Source organism: Rhinolophus ferrumequinum, chromosome 12, assembly GCF_004115265.2.
Source record: "Rhinolophus ferrumequinum isolate MPI-CBG mRhiFer1 chromosome 12, mRhiFer1_v1.p, whole genome shotgun sequence".
Classification (NCBI taxonomy): Eukaryota; Metazoa; Chordata; class Mammalia; order Chiroptera; family Rhinolophidae; genus Rhinolophus; species Rhinolophus ferrumequinum.
In genome coordinates this window covers 2,846,182-2,867,381 of record NC_046295.1, presented here as the reverse complement: position 1 = coordinate 2,867,381, position 21,200 = coordinate 2,846,182, and the positions used below count along the sequence as shown (strand labels likewise).

The 21,200-nt window shown below is 37.2% G+C and overlaps 1 protein-coding gene and 1 non-coding gene across 5 annotated transcripts in view; one reads left to right on the top strand and one right to left on the bottom strand.

Annotated features, from left to right (window-relative positions):
* The window catches only part of AUH (AU RNA binding methylglutaconyl-CoA hydratase), a 156,302-nt gene extending 137,802 nt beyond the window's left edge, over positions 1-18,500 (bottom strand). For 2 of the 4 annotated variants that reach the window (XM_033123437.1, XM_033123438.1), the window contains exon 1: positions 18,191-18,498. In XM_033123437.1, the coding sequence (XP_032979328.1) occupies positions 18,191-18,446 (256 nt within the window). In that variant the 5' untranslated portion in view covers positions 18,447-18,498. Of the gene's footprint in view, positions 1-18,190 lie in introns of all 4 variants that reach the window. The other 2 variants (XM_033123439.1, XM_033123436.1) reach the window with 2 other exon arrangements.
* Positions 13,132-13,238, top strand: LOC117032577 (U6 spliceosomal RNA). The gene has a single exon (XR_004424761.1). It is a non-coding gene; the product is annotated as a U6 spliceosomal RNA (small nuclear RNA).
* Positions 18,501-21,200: the final 2,700 nt, after the last annotated feature.

Here is a 21,200-nt window from a genome sequence, read left to right as displayed (position 1 = left end):
TCTCACACATACAGGAAGTGGAATTTCGAGATCTGGACATCCTTAATTTTAACAGATAATCCCCCAAAATAATGCCTCTATTTACTGCCCAGCCAAACACCAATATCTATTTGTTCACAGTAGCAGATCTCAGTGGACTGAACCAGCTCTTAGGACACATTTGGAAAAAGTAAAGGAACATGTTGGATTGTCGCCATGGTTGGATCCAGGCTTTGCAGGGCCTAAAGCTTATAAAATTTAGAGAGCCTCTGTACAGAAAAGAATACAAAATTACACAGACAGAATTAGGGAGAAATGTGAATATTAAAACCTTCAGAATTTTAAAAACAAGAAATACTACATTTTCCCTCCAATAATGTGTTTAACCTGCACAAGGACATTCCTTCCCCATATACTTTAATTTTTATATTATCAATAATTCTGAAAAAATATACAAAATTAACCTGATATTAAGATCTATTCAAATATATTTTTAAACTTCCTCTACACTGTAGTCAGACAACAAATTATTCTTCCATTCCATGCATTAACTTATTTTCCAAAGATGTACAGGAGTTAGGTCCCTAGAACTCAGCTTCTTCAGGCCATTTAGATGTACCTGTGGCAATTCTGTGTGCCACTTTGTATGGAACCACCAGCCTGTGTTAGGCAAGATGCATGAGGTACATTAGCACTGGGAGGCATGCAACGCAGAAGAACTCCACAGACAGACACATGTGCTCCTTCAAGTACAAACTTGTTGCCCTAAGATCAGAGGAATTCTGATAAACTGTTTTACACACTACCCATCAAAAACGAAAAAAAAAAAAAGTAGGGTAACTAATTACATTCACTGAATTTTCAAATATATTACTGAGAAGAGAGAACTTCCGTTGGACTTGGCATCAATGAGAACTGAATCTTCCAATAGTCACTATGTCATCACCCTTTCCCATATCCCAATACAGAATTATCTTGACTCAAAGTTAGTAAGGAACAGCTCATTTGTAAGAATATCAACTTTGCTCACTGACAATCTAACATTTATCTTGGTATGTTATCCCTTCCTCAATTCAGGCTACTGTCTCGGTCTCTTACATACAAATAAGTTTGATCTGTTATTACTAACCCAATATGAGGTTTGTGTTTGTTTGTTTTTTGAAAAATAGTTTTTATCCTTTTATTTTTATATTTTTTACTTATTGGAAAGCTATTTTTTTATTGTTTTAGAACTTTTTTTTAATTAGTTTCAGGTGTACAAAAAAATGTAATAATTAGACATTTATCATTTATATCCCTCACAAAGTGACAACAGCCCTCCCCCCTCCACTACCCCTCTGACATGGCACAGAGCCATTACATTTCCATGGTCTCTATTCCTAATGCTGTACTCCGCTTCTTGTAAATATATATATTATATATATATTTATTATTATATATTATATAATATATAATACATATATTATATAATATATATATTATATTATATTATATATATTATATTATATATATTATATATAATATGTTATATATATTATATATTTTATATATATATATTATATATATAATATATATGTTATATATATTATATATATTATATATAATATATAATATATAATATATAATATATATAATATATATAAAAAAATATATATATTTATTATTAATATAAATATATATATTATTTATATATATATAAAATTGTAGTTGACATTCATTATTGTTCAGCTTCAGCTTCAGGTGCACAGTGCAGTGATCAGGCATCTACATCATCCCTGAGGTGGTCTCCCTGATGATACAAGACTCTATCGGATACCCTACAAAATCTTTACAACATTATTGATTACATTCCCCAAATTGACTTTCGTATCCTCGTGGCAATCTTGTGGTTACCGACTGTGCTTTCTAATTCCCCCTTATCCCTACCCACCCATTCTAGCAACCCTGTTTTTCTTCTATGTCTCTGAGACTGTTTCTCATTAGTTCATTCACTTATTCTTTTCTTTAGATTCCACATATAAATGATCTCATATGGTATTTGTCTTTCTCTGTCTGACTTATTTCACTTAACATAATATTCTCTAGGTCCATCCATGTTGTAGCAAATGGTAAGATTTCTTTCTTCTTTATGGCTGCGTAACACACCATTGTATAAATGTACCACAGTTTCTTAATCCAGTCGTCTACCGATGCGCATTTCGGTTGTTTCCATGTCATGGCTATTGTGTACAGTGCTGCAATAAACATAGGGATTCATAAATTATTTTGAGTTAAAGTTTTGGATTTCTCCGGATAGATACCTAGGAGTGGAATTACTGGATCATAGGGTAGTTCCATTTTCAGATTTTTGATACCTCCATACTGTTTTCCATAGTGGCTGCACCAATCTGCAATCCCACCAACAGTGCACAAGGGTTCCCTTTGCTCCACATCCTCGCCAGCACTTGTTGTTTGTTGAATTACTGATGATAGCCATTTTGACTGGGGTGAGGTGGTATCTCGTTGTGGTTTTTATTTGCATTTCTCTAATGATCATGAGGTTGAGCATTTTTTCATATGTCTGTTTGCCTTCTGTATGTCCTTTTTAGAAACATGTCTCTTCATGTCCTCTGCCCATTTTTTAATTGGGTTGTTTTTTTGGAGTTGAGTTGAGTGAGTTTTTAAATAAATTTGGGATATTAACCTCTTATCAGATACCTCATTGGCAAGTATCTTCTCCCATTCAGTAGGATCCCTTTTTGTTTTATTGATGGTTTCCTTTGCTGTGAAAAAACTTTTTAGTTTGATGTAATCCCACATGCTTATTTTTCCTTCTATTTCCCTTGTCTGAAGGGATATATCAGTAAAAATCTTATTCCAGGTAATGTCTGTAAAGTTTCTTCCTGTATTTTCTTCTAGGAATTTTATGGTTTCAGATCTTACATTTAAGTCTTTAATCCATTTTGAATTTATTCTTGTATATGGTGTAAGGAGGTGGTCCAGCTTCATTTTTTTGCATGTGTCTGTCCAGGTTTCCCAGCACCATTTATTGAATAGACTGTCTTTACCGCACCGTAAATTCTTGCTTCCACTGTCATACATTAAATGACCATACAGGCCTGGATTTATTTCTGGGCTCTATATTCTGTTCCATTAATCTATGTGTCTGTTTTTATGCCAGTACCATGCTGTTTTGATTACTGGAGCCTTGCAGTATAATTTGATGTCAGGTATCATTATACCTCCCACTTTGTTCTTATTTCTCAAGCTTGCCGAGGCTATCCATGGTCTTTTATGGTTCCATATGAATTTTAGGACTATATGTTCTATTTCTGTGAAAAACGTCCTTGGTAGTTTGAAAGCCAATATTAGTTTTTATTCTATTAACCGTTTATCCCATCTGGTTTTTATTTTCCTCTACTTCCTGCGTAGAATAGCTTCTGTTCTTCTAACTTCTCTTAAATCCTAACTTATTTATATTTTAATAATCACAGCAGAAAACGTACATATTGAAATAGAGTATTTTACCATAAATTAGCTTCCTTTGATCTCAATATTGTATTTAGGGATTTTATTTTAATTATGTACATGAGCAACTTACATTATCTGGACACTTCATTCCAGGTCAGTAGAGGGGGGCCTCATAAAATATGTTAAGAATCACTGGTATACCATTCAACATTAAATATTATAAATCTCTGATAATACATGGGGAAATGTTACTTTCCATCAGGTTTCACCCAATTTTCTGAACTAAAATTGAGTTAACTGATAAGCTTAATGACCATTTATCATTTCTTTTGTAAATTAACTTATTGTTTGCCTATCTTGTCACTGAGTTGTCTTTTACATTTTGATTAATAATTCTTTAAATACAGATATTAATTCATGATTTATATTACAGGTCTTTCTCCTGTCACTCACTTTTTAAATTCAACTTGTTGTGATATTTTGTTGCACCAACGCTTTATCTTTTTATATAGTATACCTTCTGCCTTTGTAACTTTTAGGCTTAGTGTCTTCCTTAAAAAGGATTTCAAATGAAAACGTATGACCATACAAAATCTTGTACCAGAATGATCAAAGAAGCATTATTCAAAATATTCAAAAGATGGAAACAACCCAAATGTCCACCAGCTGATGAACTGCAAATCCACGCAATGTAGTATTTGGTAATAAAAAGAAATAAACTACCGATACATGTACAACATGGATGAACCTTGAAAACATTATGCTGAATGAAAGAAGTCACAAAGGAGTACATATTGTATAATTCCATTTATATAAAATGTCAAGAATAGGCAAATCAAAAGGGACACAGTAGATTAGTGGTTGCCTAGGGCTGGCCAGGATAGAGACTGAGCAGCGACAGCTAAAAACTGAGTTTCTTTTGGGGGAATGAAAGTATTCTGTAATTGATTGTGGTGATGTACAACCTCTGTAAATATACCAAAAACCACTGAACTGTACATTTTAAATGGGGGAATTTTATGGAAAATGAGTTATATCAAAATAAAGCTGTTTTTTAAAAAACACATCATAGCAACATTCATTTAGACCCAGAAGTATGGTAGCCAAATTACCATAGAACCATGGAGTGAGGATGGGAGCAAAAGAGAAGGTACATGTGTGTGGTGGAGGGTGGGCTGGGCGAAAGAGATTCAAAGCCTCATCCTCCAAAGCAAAAACAGTCAACAGATAAATAATACCTAGGTATGAAAATTCCAAAAGCAGAAATACATGTATACAATTTAAAATGTGGTGATATGTGCCCAAAAGAATCAGCCAAAAGGATTTTTTTTTAATTTTTTTTTATTGGGGAAGGGGTACAGGACTTTATTGGGGAACCGTGTGTACTTCCGGGACTTTTTCCAAGTCAAGTTGTTGTCCTTTCAATCTTAGTTGTGAGGGCGCAGCTCAGCTCCAGGTCTAGTTGCTGTTGTTGGTTGCAGGTGGCGCAGCCCACCATCCCTGGTGGGAGGCGAACCAGCAATCTTGTGGTTGAGAACCACCACTCCAACCAACTGAGCCATCTGGCCACCCGGGAGCTGAGCGGTAGCTCACTGACTTCAATCTAGTTGCGGAGGGCACAGCTCACTGGCCCATGCGGGAATCGAACCGGCAGCCCCGGCGCCCAGAGCTCCCGTTCTAACCAACTGAGCCACCCATCTGCCCCCAAAAGGGTTTTAAATGGTTGTTTCTGGAATATGGATAATGGGATGAAGAAAAGGCACTGTTAGTTCTCAAAACAAACCTTATTAAAGATTGGTCACAATACTAATTGCATAGGTAATTAAGAAAGGTACAGTTAACAAATTAAAATAAAATACACGATTTTTCCACCCCAATGATTACAGACAAATTTGTAATACTTTGTCCTAACACTGAATACTTTCATTTCTGCTGTTCACTATTCCACAGGACTCTGAACTTCATTTTACGTAAAATGCATAAAGTTTGGCCAGCATTATTTATTAAATAGCCACTATTTTTCTGCTGATTTCAAATACCAAACAATTGTATACTAAATACCTTTAAAAGTCACTTTCTGGACGCTAGTGTTTTGCTGTAAAGTTCTTAGTCTACTGCTATTTTAATGACCTCTGCTGCTTTACTTATTAACTGTACATTATGTTTTGCTATATGTAATTTAGGGTAAGCACCACTCCCAATAGTTATTATTTTCCAAAATGTTTTAGTTATTCTTAAACACATTCTCTTTCAGATTAAATTTAAACTAAACCTGTTAGGATATTCAACGGGATTACATTAAATTTGTTGTTTAATATTTAGAAATCTGACATTATTAAAACCGTAAGTCTTTCCCTTTAGAGCAGGGTATAATGCTCCATATTTTCAGGTCTTGGTTTTTTTCATCAATAAAGACATAGAGGCCGTTTCATACAGCTCCTGCACATGTTTTCAAAGGCTATTTCTTGCTCTTGTGAATGCTTTTATTTCTACGTTATATTTTCTAATCACATATTGATAGCATGTGGAAAGCTTAGTGATATTTTACATAATCTGTTTTCTGGCAAATCTATGAAATGTTAATAGGTTTAATAAGTGTTTCTCTTCAATTTTATAAAAAGGTGATCAATCATTATTCAGAAATGTTGGCAGTTATATTTTCTACTCAAATGTTAAGTTCTCATTTCCTTCTCTTGCCGTTTTTACTTTAGCTAAAACCTCAAGTCCAATACAGAATGTTAGCAAGGATAACAAGTTCCCTTATTTTGTCAATGTCTTTAATGAAAATGCTTTAGTATTTCACCATTTAGTATAATGTTTGCTATACATTTCCAATAGATTTTTGTCAAGTTGGGGAATCTTATTTCTATATTCAATCTTGTTTTTTAAAAAGATCACTCAGGCTACACCGTAGAAAATAGAAGGAAGCAAGGATATACTAGGGAATTACAGACCAATAACCCTTATGAATATAAAGATAAAAACCCTCAATAAAGTACTAGCAAGCCAAATCTAGTATATTAAAAGGTTTATGCACCATGACCAAGTGCAATTTATCCCAGGAATAAAAGGGTGATTCAGCATACAAAAATCAATCAAATACACCTCATCAACAGAATAAAGGAAAGCATTTTTTAAATATGTGATCATCGCAACTGACGCAAAAAAAGCATTTGACAATATCCAACACGCTTCAACAATTAAAAAAAAAAAACCCAACCCTCAACTAGTAATAGAAGTAAACTTCCTCAGCCTGATAAAAGGCACTGATGGAAAAAACCTACAACTAACATCATACTCAATGATGAAAAACTGAAAGTCTTCTTAAGATAAGAAACAAGACAAGGATGTCTGTTCTCACCACTTCTATTCAATGCTGTACAGGAGATTCTAGCCAAGGTAATTAGGCAAGAAAGGAAGGAAGGAGGGAGGAAGGGAGGGAGGGAGGGAGGGAGAAAGAAAAGAAAAAAGAAAAGGCATCCAGATGGGGGGGAGGGGAATAAGTAACACTATTTCTATTCATAGATGATATGATCTTATATAGAGGAAATCCCAAAGAGTCCACCAAAAAACTATCTGAGCTAATAAATGGACTCAAAGTTACATGATACAAGTTTAATATACAAAATCAGGTGTATTTCTATATACTATCAGTAAACACTCCAAAAATGGATTAGGAAAACGACACCAAAAAGAATAGAGTACTTAGGAAGAAACTTAACCAAGAAAGTTCAAGACTGTACACTGAAAAGCTATAAAAAAAAAAAAATCATTGAAAGAAATTAAGGAAGACCTAAGAAAACAAAAAGATATCCCGTGTTCATGGAAAATTTAATATTGTTAAGATGGCAATACTTCCCCAAATCATCTGCACATCTAAATTCCAACTTTTTTTTTGCAGAAAGACTGACACTAAAATTCAAATGTAATTGCCAGGGACCCCAAATAGCCAAAACAATCTCAAAAAAAAAAAAAAAGACTATGTTGAAAGACCTATTTGCAGGACTTAATTGGGAGACTTCCTGACTTCAAAACTTACTACAAAGCTACAGTAATCAAACAGGGTGATAGTGGCACAAAAATAAACATACAAATCAATGGAATTTGAGAGTTCAGAAATAAACACTTTTATGGTCAATTGGTTTTAGACAAGGATATCAAGACCATTCAATGGTGGAAAAATAGTCTTTTCAACACACAGTGGTGGGACACTAGATATCCACCCACAGAAGAATGGAGGTGGACCCTTTCCTCACACCATATAACAAAAGTTACTCCAAAATGGATCTAAGACACAACTAACTGTAAGAGCCACGATACTCTTAGGAGGAAACACATGTATAAATCTTCATGACCTTGAATTAGGCAACAGTGTCTTAACTATGACAAAAAAAGCATAAGCAGCAAAAGAAAACAGTAGATAAATCAGACTTCATCAAAATTACCACGAAAGTGAAAAAAACAACCCACAGAGTAGAAAATACTTGCAAATCATATATACGATATGGGGTTAATATCCAAATTATATAAGAAATCTTCCTACTCACAACAAAAAGGCAAACCCAATTGAGAAATGGGAAAGGGTCTAAATAGGTATTTCCCCAAAGGAAATATACAAATGGCCAATAACCCCAGGAAATAATACTCATATGTTATTAGAGAAATGCAAATCATTTGTTATTAGAGAAATAAAAATCAAAAGCACAATGAGGTTATCACTTCATAACCAGTAGAATAGTTATAACCAAAAAAAAGAAGAAAACAAAAGGAACCATGTTGGCAAAGATGTAGAAAAATAAGAACCTTTGTATGTTGTTGGTGAAAATTTAAAAATGGTGCAGCCACTGTGGAAAAGTTTAGTGGCTCTTCCAAAAAACTAAACATAAAATTACCAATGACCCAATGATTCTACTCCTAGGTATCTACCCAAAAGAAATGAAAACATATGTTCAAACAAATAATTGTACACAAGTGTTCAGCAGCATTATTCGTAATATCCAAAAAGTAGAAACATACAAAATGTGGTGTGTAGATACAATGGAACATTATTCAGCCATAAAAAAGGAATGAAGTACTGATAAACACTGTAGCATAGATGAACCCTGAAAACATTAGGCTGAAAGAAGCCAGATACCAAAGGCTGCATTTTTTTTTATTCTATTTCTATGAAATATCTAGTACAAGCAAATCCATAAAGACAGAAAGGAGATTAATGGTTTCTGAAAACTGGGGCAGAGGGGAATGAGGAGGGACTGGCTACGGGGTATGGATTTGTTTGGAGGTAATGAAAGTATTCTGGAATTAGATAGTGGTGATGGTTGTACAACATGGTGAATAAACTAAAAACCACTGAATTGGACACTTGAAAAAACGGCAAATTTTCAGTTATGTAAATTTCATCTCATTTTCCAAAAAAAGGAAGAAAACGTACACGCAGGGGACCAACGAAGAGCCTACTGCAGAGGTCTAGATGAGGGATGACAGTACACACGCTTTGGGCTGTGGAGTAGAAACGGGAAATAGATTGCTTCTGGAAACACAGTGAAGGTAATATCAACATAACTATTATCAATATTATAAACCCTGTTTATTGTCAATCTATAAAGCATTGAACAATTGTAAGAGAACAAAATGTAACTATCATAAATTTTGATGATGTAAACTAAAGTTACAAATAATAGAAATTGGGAGGTAGAAGATGTAAGAAATATAACAGCAAATATTTTCTCATCTTACATCAAAAGGAGTCCAGGTACTACCCATAAAAACAATTCTATAGGTAACAAAAATAAGAAAGACAGTGAATAAAATTAGCATTCACAGCAAGGACTCAAGAGATGTTTGAAGTATTTACTTTTAATGAAAGGGTCTGAAAGTGAAGGGGTGGCACCCTTCCATAGCTTTTTTTTTTTTAATTTTTATCTTGTACATATATATGTGTGTATATATGTTATACACACATATATATACAATATATATGTGTGTATATATAATATAATATATATAATATATAATATATACATAATACATATGTATGTTATTTTTCCATTAGAAATTGTGTAAACTTCAGTAACTATGATTACTACCAAATCACATGTAATACACAAAGTACTGGAAACCACTGACAGAATAATAGCCAAATCTTAGAAACAACTTGGAAATTCATTAACAGATGATGATTGTAAATGGAGAAAACCCAAAACAATCAAATAAAAAACTACGGCAAACAAAAGAGCATTCTTTAAAAGACATGAAATTAATATATCTAGAAATCACAGACTTCATGTAGGTAGGTCAGTAGGTAGGTAAGTAAGAAGGAAGGAAGGAAAGAAGGACGGAAGGAAGGAAAAGAAAGACAACCACTTAAAAGATATATTGAGAGAAAATACCCCATTTGTATGAACAACCAGAAAGGAGGCAGGGAGGATGAAGTGGGGGTACACTTAACATAAATGTGCAAATCCTACCAACAGCTACTTTAAAACTTCCCTAAACGAACAAAAGAAGTAGAATTGAACAAATGGAAACACATACTGTTTTTAGATAGAAAAAACAGTATCATAAATATTGCCCTAATTTATAAATTCAACATATTCCCAATAAAAAAAATTACCAACAAGCCTTTTTCTAAAAATAGACATGAAGACTCCAAAATTCATGTGAAGAAATAACCATGCAGGAGGAGCCAAGAAAACAAAGAAAAAAGAAGAGCAAAGGTGAAGTAGGGAGTACATAACCCTACCATATACTATTAAAACAGAACACAAAGCTTTAATCATAAAATAACACAGAAGTGCTACATCTATGGAGATGATTTTTTATCAACTTTAAGTATTACCGTGTTTCCCCGAAAATAAGACCTAGCCGGACCATCAGCTCTAATGCGTCTTTTGGAGCAAAAATTAATATAAGACCCAGTATTATATTATATTATATTATATTATATTATATTATATTATATTATATTATACCCGGTCTTATATTATATTCAAATAAGACTGGGTCTTGTATTAATTTTTGCTCCAAAAGATGCATTAGAGCTGATGGTCCGGCTAGGTCTTATTTTCGGAGAAACACGGTAGTATGACTTAATGGATTCTTTCTTTTTTTTTTAAATAAATTTTATTGGGGAATATTGGGAAACAGTGTGCTTCTCCAGGGCCCATCACTTCCAAGTCCAGTCACCATTTTCAATCTTTAGTTGCAGGGGGCACAGCCCATCATCCCATGCGGGAATTGAACCAGCAGCCTTGTGAAGAACTTGCGCTCTAACCAACTGAGACATACGGCCGCCCCATGGATTCTTTATTCAAGGTGCTATAATCCATTGCCATTATTATTTTTTAATGTTCAAATTATCCTATATGTATATGGCCAGTGGGAGCCCCTGTAAGTCTATGTCCTGACATATTCCTTTTAGTATTTGAGCACTTCCTTACTTTCTGACCAATGAAGACATTCCAGGCTCACCTATTACTTTCCCTGCTCCATACCTAAAATCAGCCATTTCTCGTAAGAGCCCTGGTTTCTTTCAGTGGGGCAACAGTATTTAGAAACCAAGAACTGGACAATGGACAGAGCTAAGAAATACACATACACACACACACACACACACACACACACACACACAACAATATACGTATGGTTTTTAGATTTATTAAAAATCTTAAGTTTGTCCTGATAACTCCAATTATAATCCAAAATAACAGGATTCTTCCTCACCTTCCTCAGTCCTATATTTGTATTTTCCCTCTTCTACCATAATGAAAAGACTGGCTCCCAAGAGCAACATACTTTTTCATTTGCTCTATCCTACAATAAAAACAAAATATGTTCCAAATTATTATGTCCAACCATTGCTAACAATAGACCTACTAAATAAATTTCAAGATTCTTTTTGACTTATATTTCTTAAATGATCTAAATGATAGCAATTTATTCAAAATAATAATACAATGTACTGGGTGCTTATAGCTCATGGAAAAGGGAAATGAATGACAGTAATGTTATAAGGGATGGAAGGAAGAAATGAGAATACTAATTTATATTTTTACTAGCATGAAGTTAACACTTTATTTGAAGTGGTGCTATGTGAAAATGGATTTGGATTAGTTATAAACATACTGAAAACACGAGGGCAACCAATAAACATAAAATTTTTTAAGTATAATTGATGTGCTGAGAGGGCAGTAAATAGGCATAAAAAGAGTAGAAGACAAAAATAAAAAAAAAAAACAAGTACAATGAATAGAAAACAGTTACAAACATGGTTCATAATAACACAACTATTTCAACAACCAGTTTAAGTATAAATGGTCTAAATACACAAATTGAATCTTGTATACAAAATGTATAAAAAGAATTATACACCAAAAGCAAGTAGGATTTATTCCAGGTACGCAAGACTGGTTCAATACTTGAAAATATGTTAATGTAATCCATCACATCAACAGGTTAAACAAAAAAAGTCATACATCACCTCAATCGATGCAGAAAAAGCACTTGACAAAATTCAAAATGATAAAACACTTAGACTATGAATAGATGGAAGCTTCTTCAATCTGATAAAAAGCATCTACAAAAAACCCATAGCTAACATCATACTTAATGGTGAAAGACTGAATGCTTCCCCCTCAAGAACAGGAACAAAACAAGGATTCGGGTCTTGATACTTTTATTAAACACTATATAATGGAGGTTCCAACCAGAGAGATTAGACAAGAGAAAGAAATAAAGGACAGCCAGATTGGAAAAGAAGGAAAATTACCTGTATTTGCAAATGTCATGATCTGTATATAGTAAATATTAAGAAATCCACTAATAACCTATGAGAAAAAATAAGCAACTTCAGGAAAGTTGCACGACACAATATCAACATACTATATTACTATAGTAACTGTATTACTATACATTAGCAATGAACAATCTGAAAAGAAACAATTCTATTTACGACAGCATCCAAAAAGAGTAGTAAATTTAACAAATGAAGTGCAAGCCTTGTACACTGAAAACTATTAGTACTCTGTTAAATAGAAAAATATTCCACGTTCACTGACAGGAAAACTTAACATTGTTAAGATGGCAATTTTCCCCAAATTGATGTACCTATTCAATGCAATCCCTACCAAAATCCCAGTTGAGTTTCTTGAAGAAATCCACAAGCTAATCCTATAATTCATGTGGTAATGCAAGAGTCTATAATAGAGAAAACACTCTTAAAAAAGAACAGAAGTTGGAGGACTCACACAAGCCAAATCAAACGTTACTAGAAAGCTACAGTAATCAAACAGTATGTATGGTACTAGCATCAAGACAGACATGTAGATAAATGGGACAGAACTGACAGTCCAGAAATAAACTCTTATTTATGGTCAATTAATTTTCAACAAGGGTACCAACACAATTCAGTGGTGAAAAAACAGTCTTTTCAAGAAATAATGCTGGTTGGAGCGGCCGGATGGCTCAGTCGGTTAGAGCGCCAGCTCTGAACAACAAGGTTGCCAGTTCAATTCCCACATGGGATGGTGGGCTGTGCCCCCTGCAACTAAAGACTGAAAACAGTGACTGGACCCGGAGCTGAGCTGCGCCCTCCACAACTAGATTGAAGGACAACTACTTGGAGCTGATGGGCCCTGGAGAAACACACTGTTCCCTAATATTCCCCAATAAAATTTATTAAAAAAAAAGAAGGAAGAATGTTGGGTGCTCGCTTCGGCAGCACATATACTAAAATTGGAATGATACAGAGAAGATTAACATGGCCCCTGTGCAAGGATGACATGCAAATTCGTGAAGCGTTCCATATTTTTTTTAGTGGCTACCAGAGGATAAGGTGGGAGGAGGGTGGTAGATGAGGGTCAAGGGGATCAAATATATGGTGATGGAAGGAGAACTGATTGGGTGGTGAACACACAATGTGATATACAGATTATGTAATACAGAATTGTACACCTGAAATCTATGTAACTTTACTAACAATTGTGACCCGAATAAACTTTAATTTAAAAAAAAGAAAGAAAGATATAATGCTGGGACTCTGGATATCCACAAGCAAAAGAATGAAGTTAACCTCTTACCTCACACCATATACAAAAACTAACTCAAACTGGATCACAGAAACAAATATAAGAGCTAAAACCATAAAACTCTTAGGAAAAAACAGGTATAAATCTTTGTGACCTTAGACAATTTTCTTAGATATGAACCACAAAAGCACAGCAACAAAAGAAATACATAAATTGAACCACATCAAAATTAAAAATTTAGATTCTTCAAAATACACCATTAATAAAGTGAAAAGACTCACAATAATTGAAAAAATTAAATTTTTAAAAAAGTAAAAAGACAAGCCCAACACAATAGGAGAAAATATTTGCAAATCAAGTATCTGATCAGGGATTTGTATGCAGAATGTATAAAGAACTCTTTCAATTCAACAAAAAAAGGGCAAACAACCCAATTAAAAAATAGGCAAAGATATGAAGAAGACATTTCTCTAAAAAAGATATACACATGGCCAATATGCACAAGAAGATACTCAAAATCATTAACCATTAGGCAAATTCAAATCAAAGCCACAATGAGATACCACTTCACAAGCACCAGGATGACTAGAACCAAAAACACGAATAACAAGTACTGGTCAGGATGTGAAGAAATTGGAGCCCTCATACCTTACTGATGGTAATGTAAATTGCTACAGCCACTTTGGAAAGTTCCATAGTCCCTCAAAATGTTAATCATAAAATTACCACATGACTCAGAAATTCCACTCCAAAGTGGAAATGAAAACAGATGTTTGCAAATTTTCTACATGAATATCCTAAGCAGCATTGTTCACAATATCCAAAAAGTGGCAACGACCCAAATATACATCAATGATGAATAGATAACATGTAGTCTATCCATACAATGGAATATTATTCAGCCATAAAAAGAAATGAAGTACTTACTATACATGCTACAACATGGATGAACCTTGAAAACACGATGCTGAGCAAAGGAAGCCACCAACAACCACGTATTATTTGATTGTTCTATATGAAATGTTCAGAGTAGAGAAATCTATTGAGGACTGCTAAAGATAATAAAGTTTCTTTTTGCATTGATAAAAATGTTCTAGGGGGTGGCTGGGTGGGTCAGTTGGTTAGAGCACAAGCTCTGAGCAACAGGGTTGCCAGTTCGATTCCCACGTGGGCCAGTGAGCTGCACCCTCCACAACTAGACTGAAGACAGTGAGCTGCCAAGCTGCCAGATGGGCAGCCGGATGGCTCAGTGGGTTAGAGCACGAGCTCTTAACAAGGTTGCTGGTTCAATTCCCACATGGAAGGGTGGGCTGCACCCCCAGTAAGTAAAGACTGAAAACGGCGACTGGACTTGGAGCTGAGCTGCGCCCTCCACAACTAGACTGAAGGACAACGACTTGGAGCTGATGGGCCCTGGAGAAACACAAAACATTCTGGTTCCAATATTCCCCAATAAAAATTTAAAAGAAAAAAAAGTTCTAAAATTGGATTGTGGTGATGGTTACACAGCTTTGTAAATACACTAAAAACAATTGTACATTTTGATTTTTATGGCATGTGAATTATACCTCAATAAAAGATTTAAAATAATTCAAATGCCATAAAATATATGATAAAATATTTTTAAAACATGAAGAAAAAACCACGGAAGGAATCAAGCTGTTAACAAATGGAACAGTAGGGAATTTTGTGGAAGAGTATTTAGTACTTGGCTCTGAGGTTACCAGTTGTACAGTAATCTATTTTGCATATGAAAGTTTGTATTTAACTTTTTTGTTCATTAAAAACCTTACAGTGGTTATGCATTTTTAATTTCAGAAAGTTTAGAGTTAGTCAGAACGTATTTTGCAAGATCTAGTGTTGCTTTTCCAATGTAATAAAAGGTTGCCTGGCAGAACCTGAAAAAAAAAAAAAAATGGAACAGTAGGTATAGGAAGACCAGCTAGTAGACCTCTGCCTAGTCCACTGAGAGACGACGTTGGCTTGGACAAAAGTGGGACTGGTAAAGAAGAACCCAGAGGAAAGCGGAAAGGTTTCAGACTCCGGGAAGACTTGATAATCTAGATGTGAACGAGGAGGAAGGAGCGGATATCAAGGCTGACTTGCATCATGCATTCACTTGTTTGTTCTCCTTCTGTCCGCAGTTGTTCTGACAAGGTTCACAAAGGTGATATGTGAAATGGGTCATAATTACGAGGAGAAGCTTGCCAGACTGGGGGAAGGGGAAGGGAGAGGTCATTCCAGCTCCATGCAAAGCAGGCAAAGGCAAAGGTAGGTGTGGCTGAAGGGAGACGGGTGGACTGTGAAGGCCTGCCAGCTGTGAGGACCTGCAAGCCAACAAGGAGCCACGAGAGGTTTTTCACTGAGCAGAGAAGTGATTCTTGGCCTTGAGAAAAGGTAACCCCAGCACCAGTGTGAATAAACTGGGAAGGAGAATGACTGGAAACCAGCTGACTTAAAGAGGCTGTTGTCCAAGACCAAGAGAGACCTTTGCAAACTATGACCAGGACTAAGCAGGGTGGACAACAATGCAAGAAAAAACCCACTCAAGGAACCTGGTTATGTACGTGTGCCTCCACAACATATTACACAGAAGGAACCCAGATAACAGCGGAGGGCTGCAGTATTCTGCACTCGCCCACCTCCGCCAGCCTAAGGAGGCCTACAGGGCCAGGAGCAGTGTGGGCTCCTGTGCGCCTGAGAGCTCACACTCCTTGCAGACTGCGCAGAGCTGCACTCTGGACTCGCCTCTGTGAGAAGCACAGGCACCAGGGAGACTCCGTCAGCTGCAGTATCCTTGGCCTCATGGTTCTCTTTGCAATGCTTATTGCTGCTGTGGGAGTAAAGCAAAACAAAGCATACCGACTCAGCTAAGTGTGCTCTGTCGTTCTTGCCCATCCGCAAAGGAAGCTGGGTCAATTTTCTTAGAAACCATGGTGCCCTAACACCTTATTTTTACAGATTATTTCAGGCAACTGAAAACATCTGAATTTATTAAATCGTCTTGTATGTTCTGATTGCTTCTCTTTGATTCTAATTTAAGGAATTTCCAGGTATTTTATGAAAATTTACTTTCTATTTGCATTCATTTAAGTCATAAAGATGAAAAAAATACAGAACACGGTGCATATTACTAGCTGTACTTGCAATCCCTTTGTATCTAATGTACTGGTGGCACACCTACCGGTATGTAATAGCAATTCCAGCGAGACTAAGCTTACCCAAAAGATGGTGGCATTCAAGGCTCTAATCACTCCAGTGCCAATCTACTTTCCAGCTGAATTTCTCAACATTCTGCCTGTCATGCCACACTACAGCCACACTTTCCTTCTATTTCCCAAAAACACCACACATGTTCACACTGCATGCCTTGTCTTTGTCTGAAATAATAAAGAAACAAATAACAAATGAAATAACTCATCATACTCCAGAGCACCCAGTTAGCTAGATACTAGTAGGCAATTTACATTACTATCTAACCTTCCGAGCAGCCAGACAGCATTATTTTCCCTATTTTACACATGAGAACGTTGAGGCACAGAGAAGTTTGCCTAAGAAGGCTGACTAATATCAAACGCCATTGTCTCCTTAAGGAATACCATGGAACCTGTTTTATCTGGCAAAACCCTAACCTAACCCTCGGAACCTCCCCTCTCAAGTCTTCCGATCTCACCAAGTAGCCCATTACACGTTCCTTGGGTTATTATAGTCCTTTGCGCACCAAACCTTTTTTAAGTGAGCACTGACATAATCACCAGTGTCTTCCTCGCTGTACTAGTGTTACGAGATGGTGGGCCCTCCTCAGCGCAGTGTCCAGGTTCTTGGCGACCCGAGCAAATTGAACGAGATACCAGGTGCGGAGGTAAAGTGTTGCAGTGAAGGAGCTCTCCCATATCACTAGGAGCCGTTTAACGGCAGCAATGATGACTTAACTCATTTTGCACTTCTGCTTAAGAGATGATAGGTGCTCAGTAACTGCACGTCAAAATTAAATGACTGGTCCCCTAGCAAACTGCTAGTACACCTTTCGTGACCCTTTTACCGTTTCCCCGGGCGGCAAGTGAAAGGAATATAGCTTAACTGTAATCTCTCAAAAATGACACAGACCCTCTTTCACAGCCTTCCCCCACTGGATGCACTGCTAGTGCATCCGTGTCCTCCCACGGTAGGTGGTAGCTCAAGGGCAAGATCAATATCATTCACTGTTGTGTCCCCAGAGCTCAGCCCGGTAACCGGAAGATTAAGAAAAACCAAATGCTCAAAATCGTTTAACTGAAGTGGAATATTCCCCCAAAAGTAACTTTCTAAGATAAAATGGACAAGGGAAAAAACTGTTCCAGCTGAACAGCTTTAAATTTAAGATTCTTCAGAATAGTAAAGTGCATTCTGGAGCTATTCTAAAACTCTACCCCTGACATCTGAGATAACAGAAAGCAATTACAGAGCAGGAAGAAAACCTGGAAACGAGTATCACACACAGCGTTTACTGATCTAAAAATGAGGGCGTTAAGAAGCATTTCTGTCTTCGGTGCTGAGTGGGGCCACTTTTACAGGTACGCTGCTCCGTAATACACCTTCAGGCACTGAGAGCGCTAAATACCTACTAGCGGCAATTCTGCGGTGGGGGAGGGGAGGGGCCTCGACCCCGGCCGCTCAGCAGACACTGACGTCAGCCCCGACACTCGACCTCCCGACCCCTTCCTAAGACCGGCCGCCGTAGGCGCCGTGCGACTAACCTCGGTTCTCCTCTTCCAGATACCGCACCCGCAGCTCGTCCTCCGACTTCACCTCAGAGCTGTAGCCCCGCCGGAGCGCCGCCCCCTCGGCCGCGGGCGCCCAGCCCCGAGCCCACATCGCCGGCCTGACCCGCGGTCCCGCCAAGGACCGGTGCAGCCTCCACCCAGGGACGAGCGGCGCACAGCAAGCGGCCACCAAGCGGGCGCGGCTGGCCTGCAAGGTGCCCACTGCACCAGGTGCCGCTGCCGCCGCCATATTGTCTGTTTACGGCGTGGGCCTGCGGCTGCCGCCCCACCCCCGCCGTGCGCCAGCCTCCAGGCACGCCAGGGCCCCGCCCCTGAGCCTCACTCTCGCTCCAGGCCCCGCCCCCCGCCGACTCACCTCCCCAGACCCGGTGACTGAGTGTTGCAGGTCTTGCTTGCTACCGCCACCCTTTCCTGGCACCGGTTGTAATGGCTTGTCCAGCAAAGACAAGGACAAAGGAGTTTTCCAAGATTGTGGAGTAGTTTAGGGGAACATGTTATATAAGAACTCCGCGGAGGGAGTCGCCTCCCCGCACCCCTGGGCTATGCTCTGGGGTCCTGTGTTAGCTGCAAGGTGTACTGTCTTCAGGTTTGCCTCACAGTGTAGCAGCTCTCCAAGGGCCCTCGTTTACTCAGGTACTTGAGAGCCACAGGTTACCGGTTAAACTTGCCTATAAACATACCTGATGCTTACTATGTAGAGTTCAGGAAGGGGTGAAAACAGCCAATAACAAGGGTCCTCAGACCACTGACTCAAGCTGGTGAGATGGCCCTACCTGGAATCAAAAGTCCCGGTAAGACGCCATCATCTTCACGAAAGGGGCTCAGCCAACCCATATGATCAGGAGGGATTTAGAACAGAAGGCTCTTTCCTCAACCAGAAACGCAAAATATCAACTTAGTGTTTAGGTGCTCATCAAAGCGCATTGTTTATACATAATGTTCTCCTAGGTGGCTTTTATCAAATCTCAACTAAGAAAAGGTGTGTTTAGGGATATTTGAAAAATATGCTGCTTTGAGCATGCTCCCACTACCACACAAATTTCTGCCATTGAACACTGACTACATTTTTGAGTCCTAAGCAAAACTCCCTTTGAAGTTACACCCTCAGCTTTTCTCCAAAGTGGAAAGAAAAGCCAGTTGAGTTCCATGACTGCATCTGCTGTGGGTATGTTGTTGAGGGTACCTTTTATTTGATCTTCAGTAAAATACCACTTGTGAAATTTCTTTTAAAGTTTAGGACAAGGAAAAACTTTGCTTCCTCTTGTATCTTTTCCCTTTTCTGATAATCATGTTCACTTTAACTGTTAGGAAACTCAGAATTTTATTTACCGCTCAACTGTTGCAGTTATTGCAACTATTTAATTGCTATTCATTTGTATTAATTGCTACTTGTTTTAATATCTTTATGTTGGCTCATCAATAGATTGTAAATTCAAATAAAGGAGTAACAGAACACCGGATACAGTGCTATTTAAAATATTAATAATATAACTTCAGAAAATACAAGTGATTGATTAGGACAACTGCAGAATGATAATCATTGATTGTTTGGGTTATATTAGAAATCAGAGTAAGAAGGACTGCCTATGGTTTTGATGGGCATACAGCCTGATTGTAAAACACAACGTAGAGAGACACTAGCTCCTTCCCTAACAGTTGTGATTCTGGTCCTTATTAAAAGCAGTCATGACGACATCCCAAATGAAGAAAATTGATTCTTAAAACTTAATGTAAATAACAAACATCACCATGGCCATTACAACTTGTCAGGAGTGACAACTAATAAGAGAATTGCCAAACATCAGGTCAGACAGACAGGGCTTTGGATCTCACCTCCATAGCTGCTTCACTTTGAGACATCCATAAATTACATAAATACTCTGTGCTTCCATTTTTTCATTTGCAAAGTAGCTGGTATGATATCTACTTCACCTCACAAATTCTTTAATTTCTTCATCTATGAAATGGGAAGGACTATATCCATGTTATAGGACTGATGAGATAATTGTGTAAAACACTTGGCACCAGGAAATGAGAACAGAATAGATAATAGTGTATACCATTTATCAACTTCTTAATCTATTCCAAACATTTAGGTATGTTATTTTATTTAATGTTCAGACAACTCTGATGTTGGTATTATTTTCCCAATTTTGCAAATGAGGACACTGAGATTAAGTTACTTACCAAATTCTGCAGCTAATAAGTCATGAAGCTGGAATTTGAACATTGATATATCTGACTCCAATTCCCCATGTTCTTAATCACTGTTTTGCATTACCTCTCAATAAATGTTAAGGTGTCCAATAAATTTTAATTCTCTTTAGTTCCTTTCTACTTTTCAGTAAAAGACATGAGCCAGGAGAAAAGAGTGTGAGCCAGGAACAATGAATATTAGTTTGGCAGCAGAAGTTGGGGCTGGTGTTTGTGATATTCAATACTATTACTATTACTACCATCTGTTTACAGGATTTGGAACCCTTGCTTCTGGCCAGCTCTCAGCTAACAAACAGTCTTTTTGATCTGCCACACCTTTGACGTTTTCCTAATGCTTACTTCCATGTAATATTAAACGGGTGCAATACAGGATGACCAGCACTGAGCTCCTGGAATACAGCCAGCCTGAATGGCAGAAGCCACCCCTCCTAGAACACAGCTCTGTGCACGGAACACATACCAGGGCATAGGTGGTAAAATGAAACGCCAACATTGTTTTTTACATGCATTTATTTTATTCTATTCACACTGTACAGTTGTTAAACAACCTACAAAAAGTACAAAAGCCTAATTCATTTTCCAAACCCAGGTCAGAGTGAAAGTGCAAAAGAGGAACAGTACAGTAAGTGACAAGAAGAGTTTTGGTGCCAACTACAATGGAGAGACAAAATAACATAGCAAATACGATGTGAAGAATAAAGCAAAACTCTGGGGGTTTTGAAAAAATGGGAGTATATTTTTAAACTGTTTTGCCAGAAACAATCAG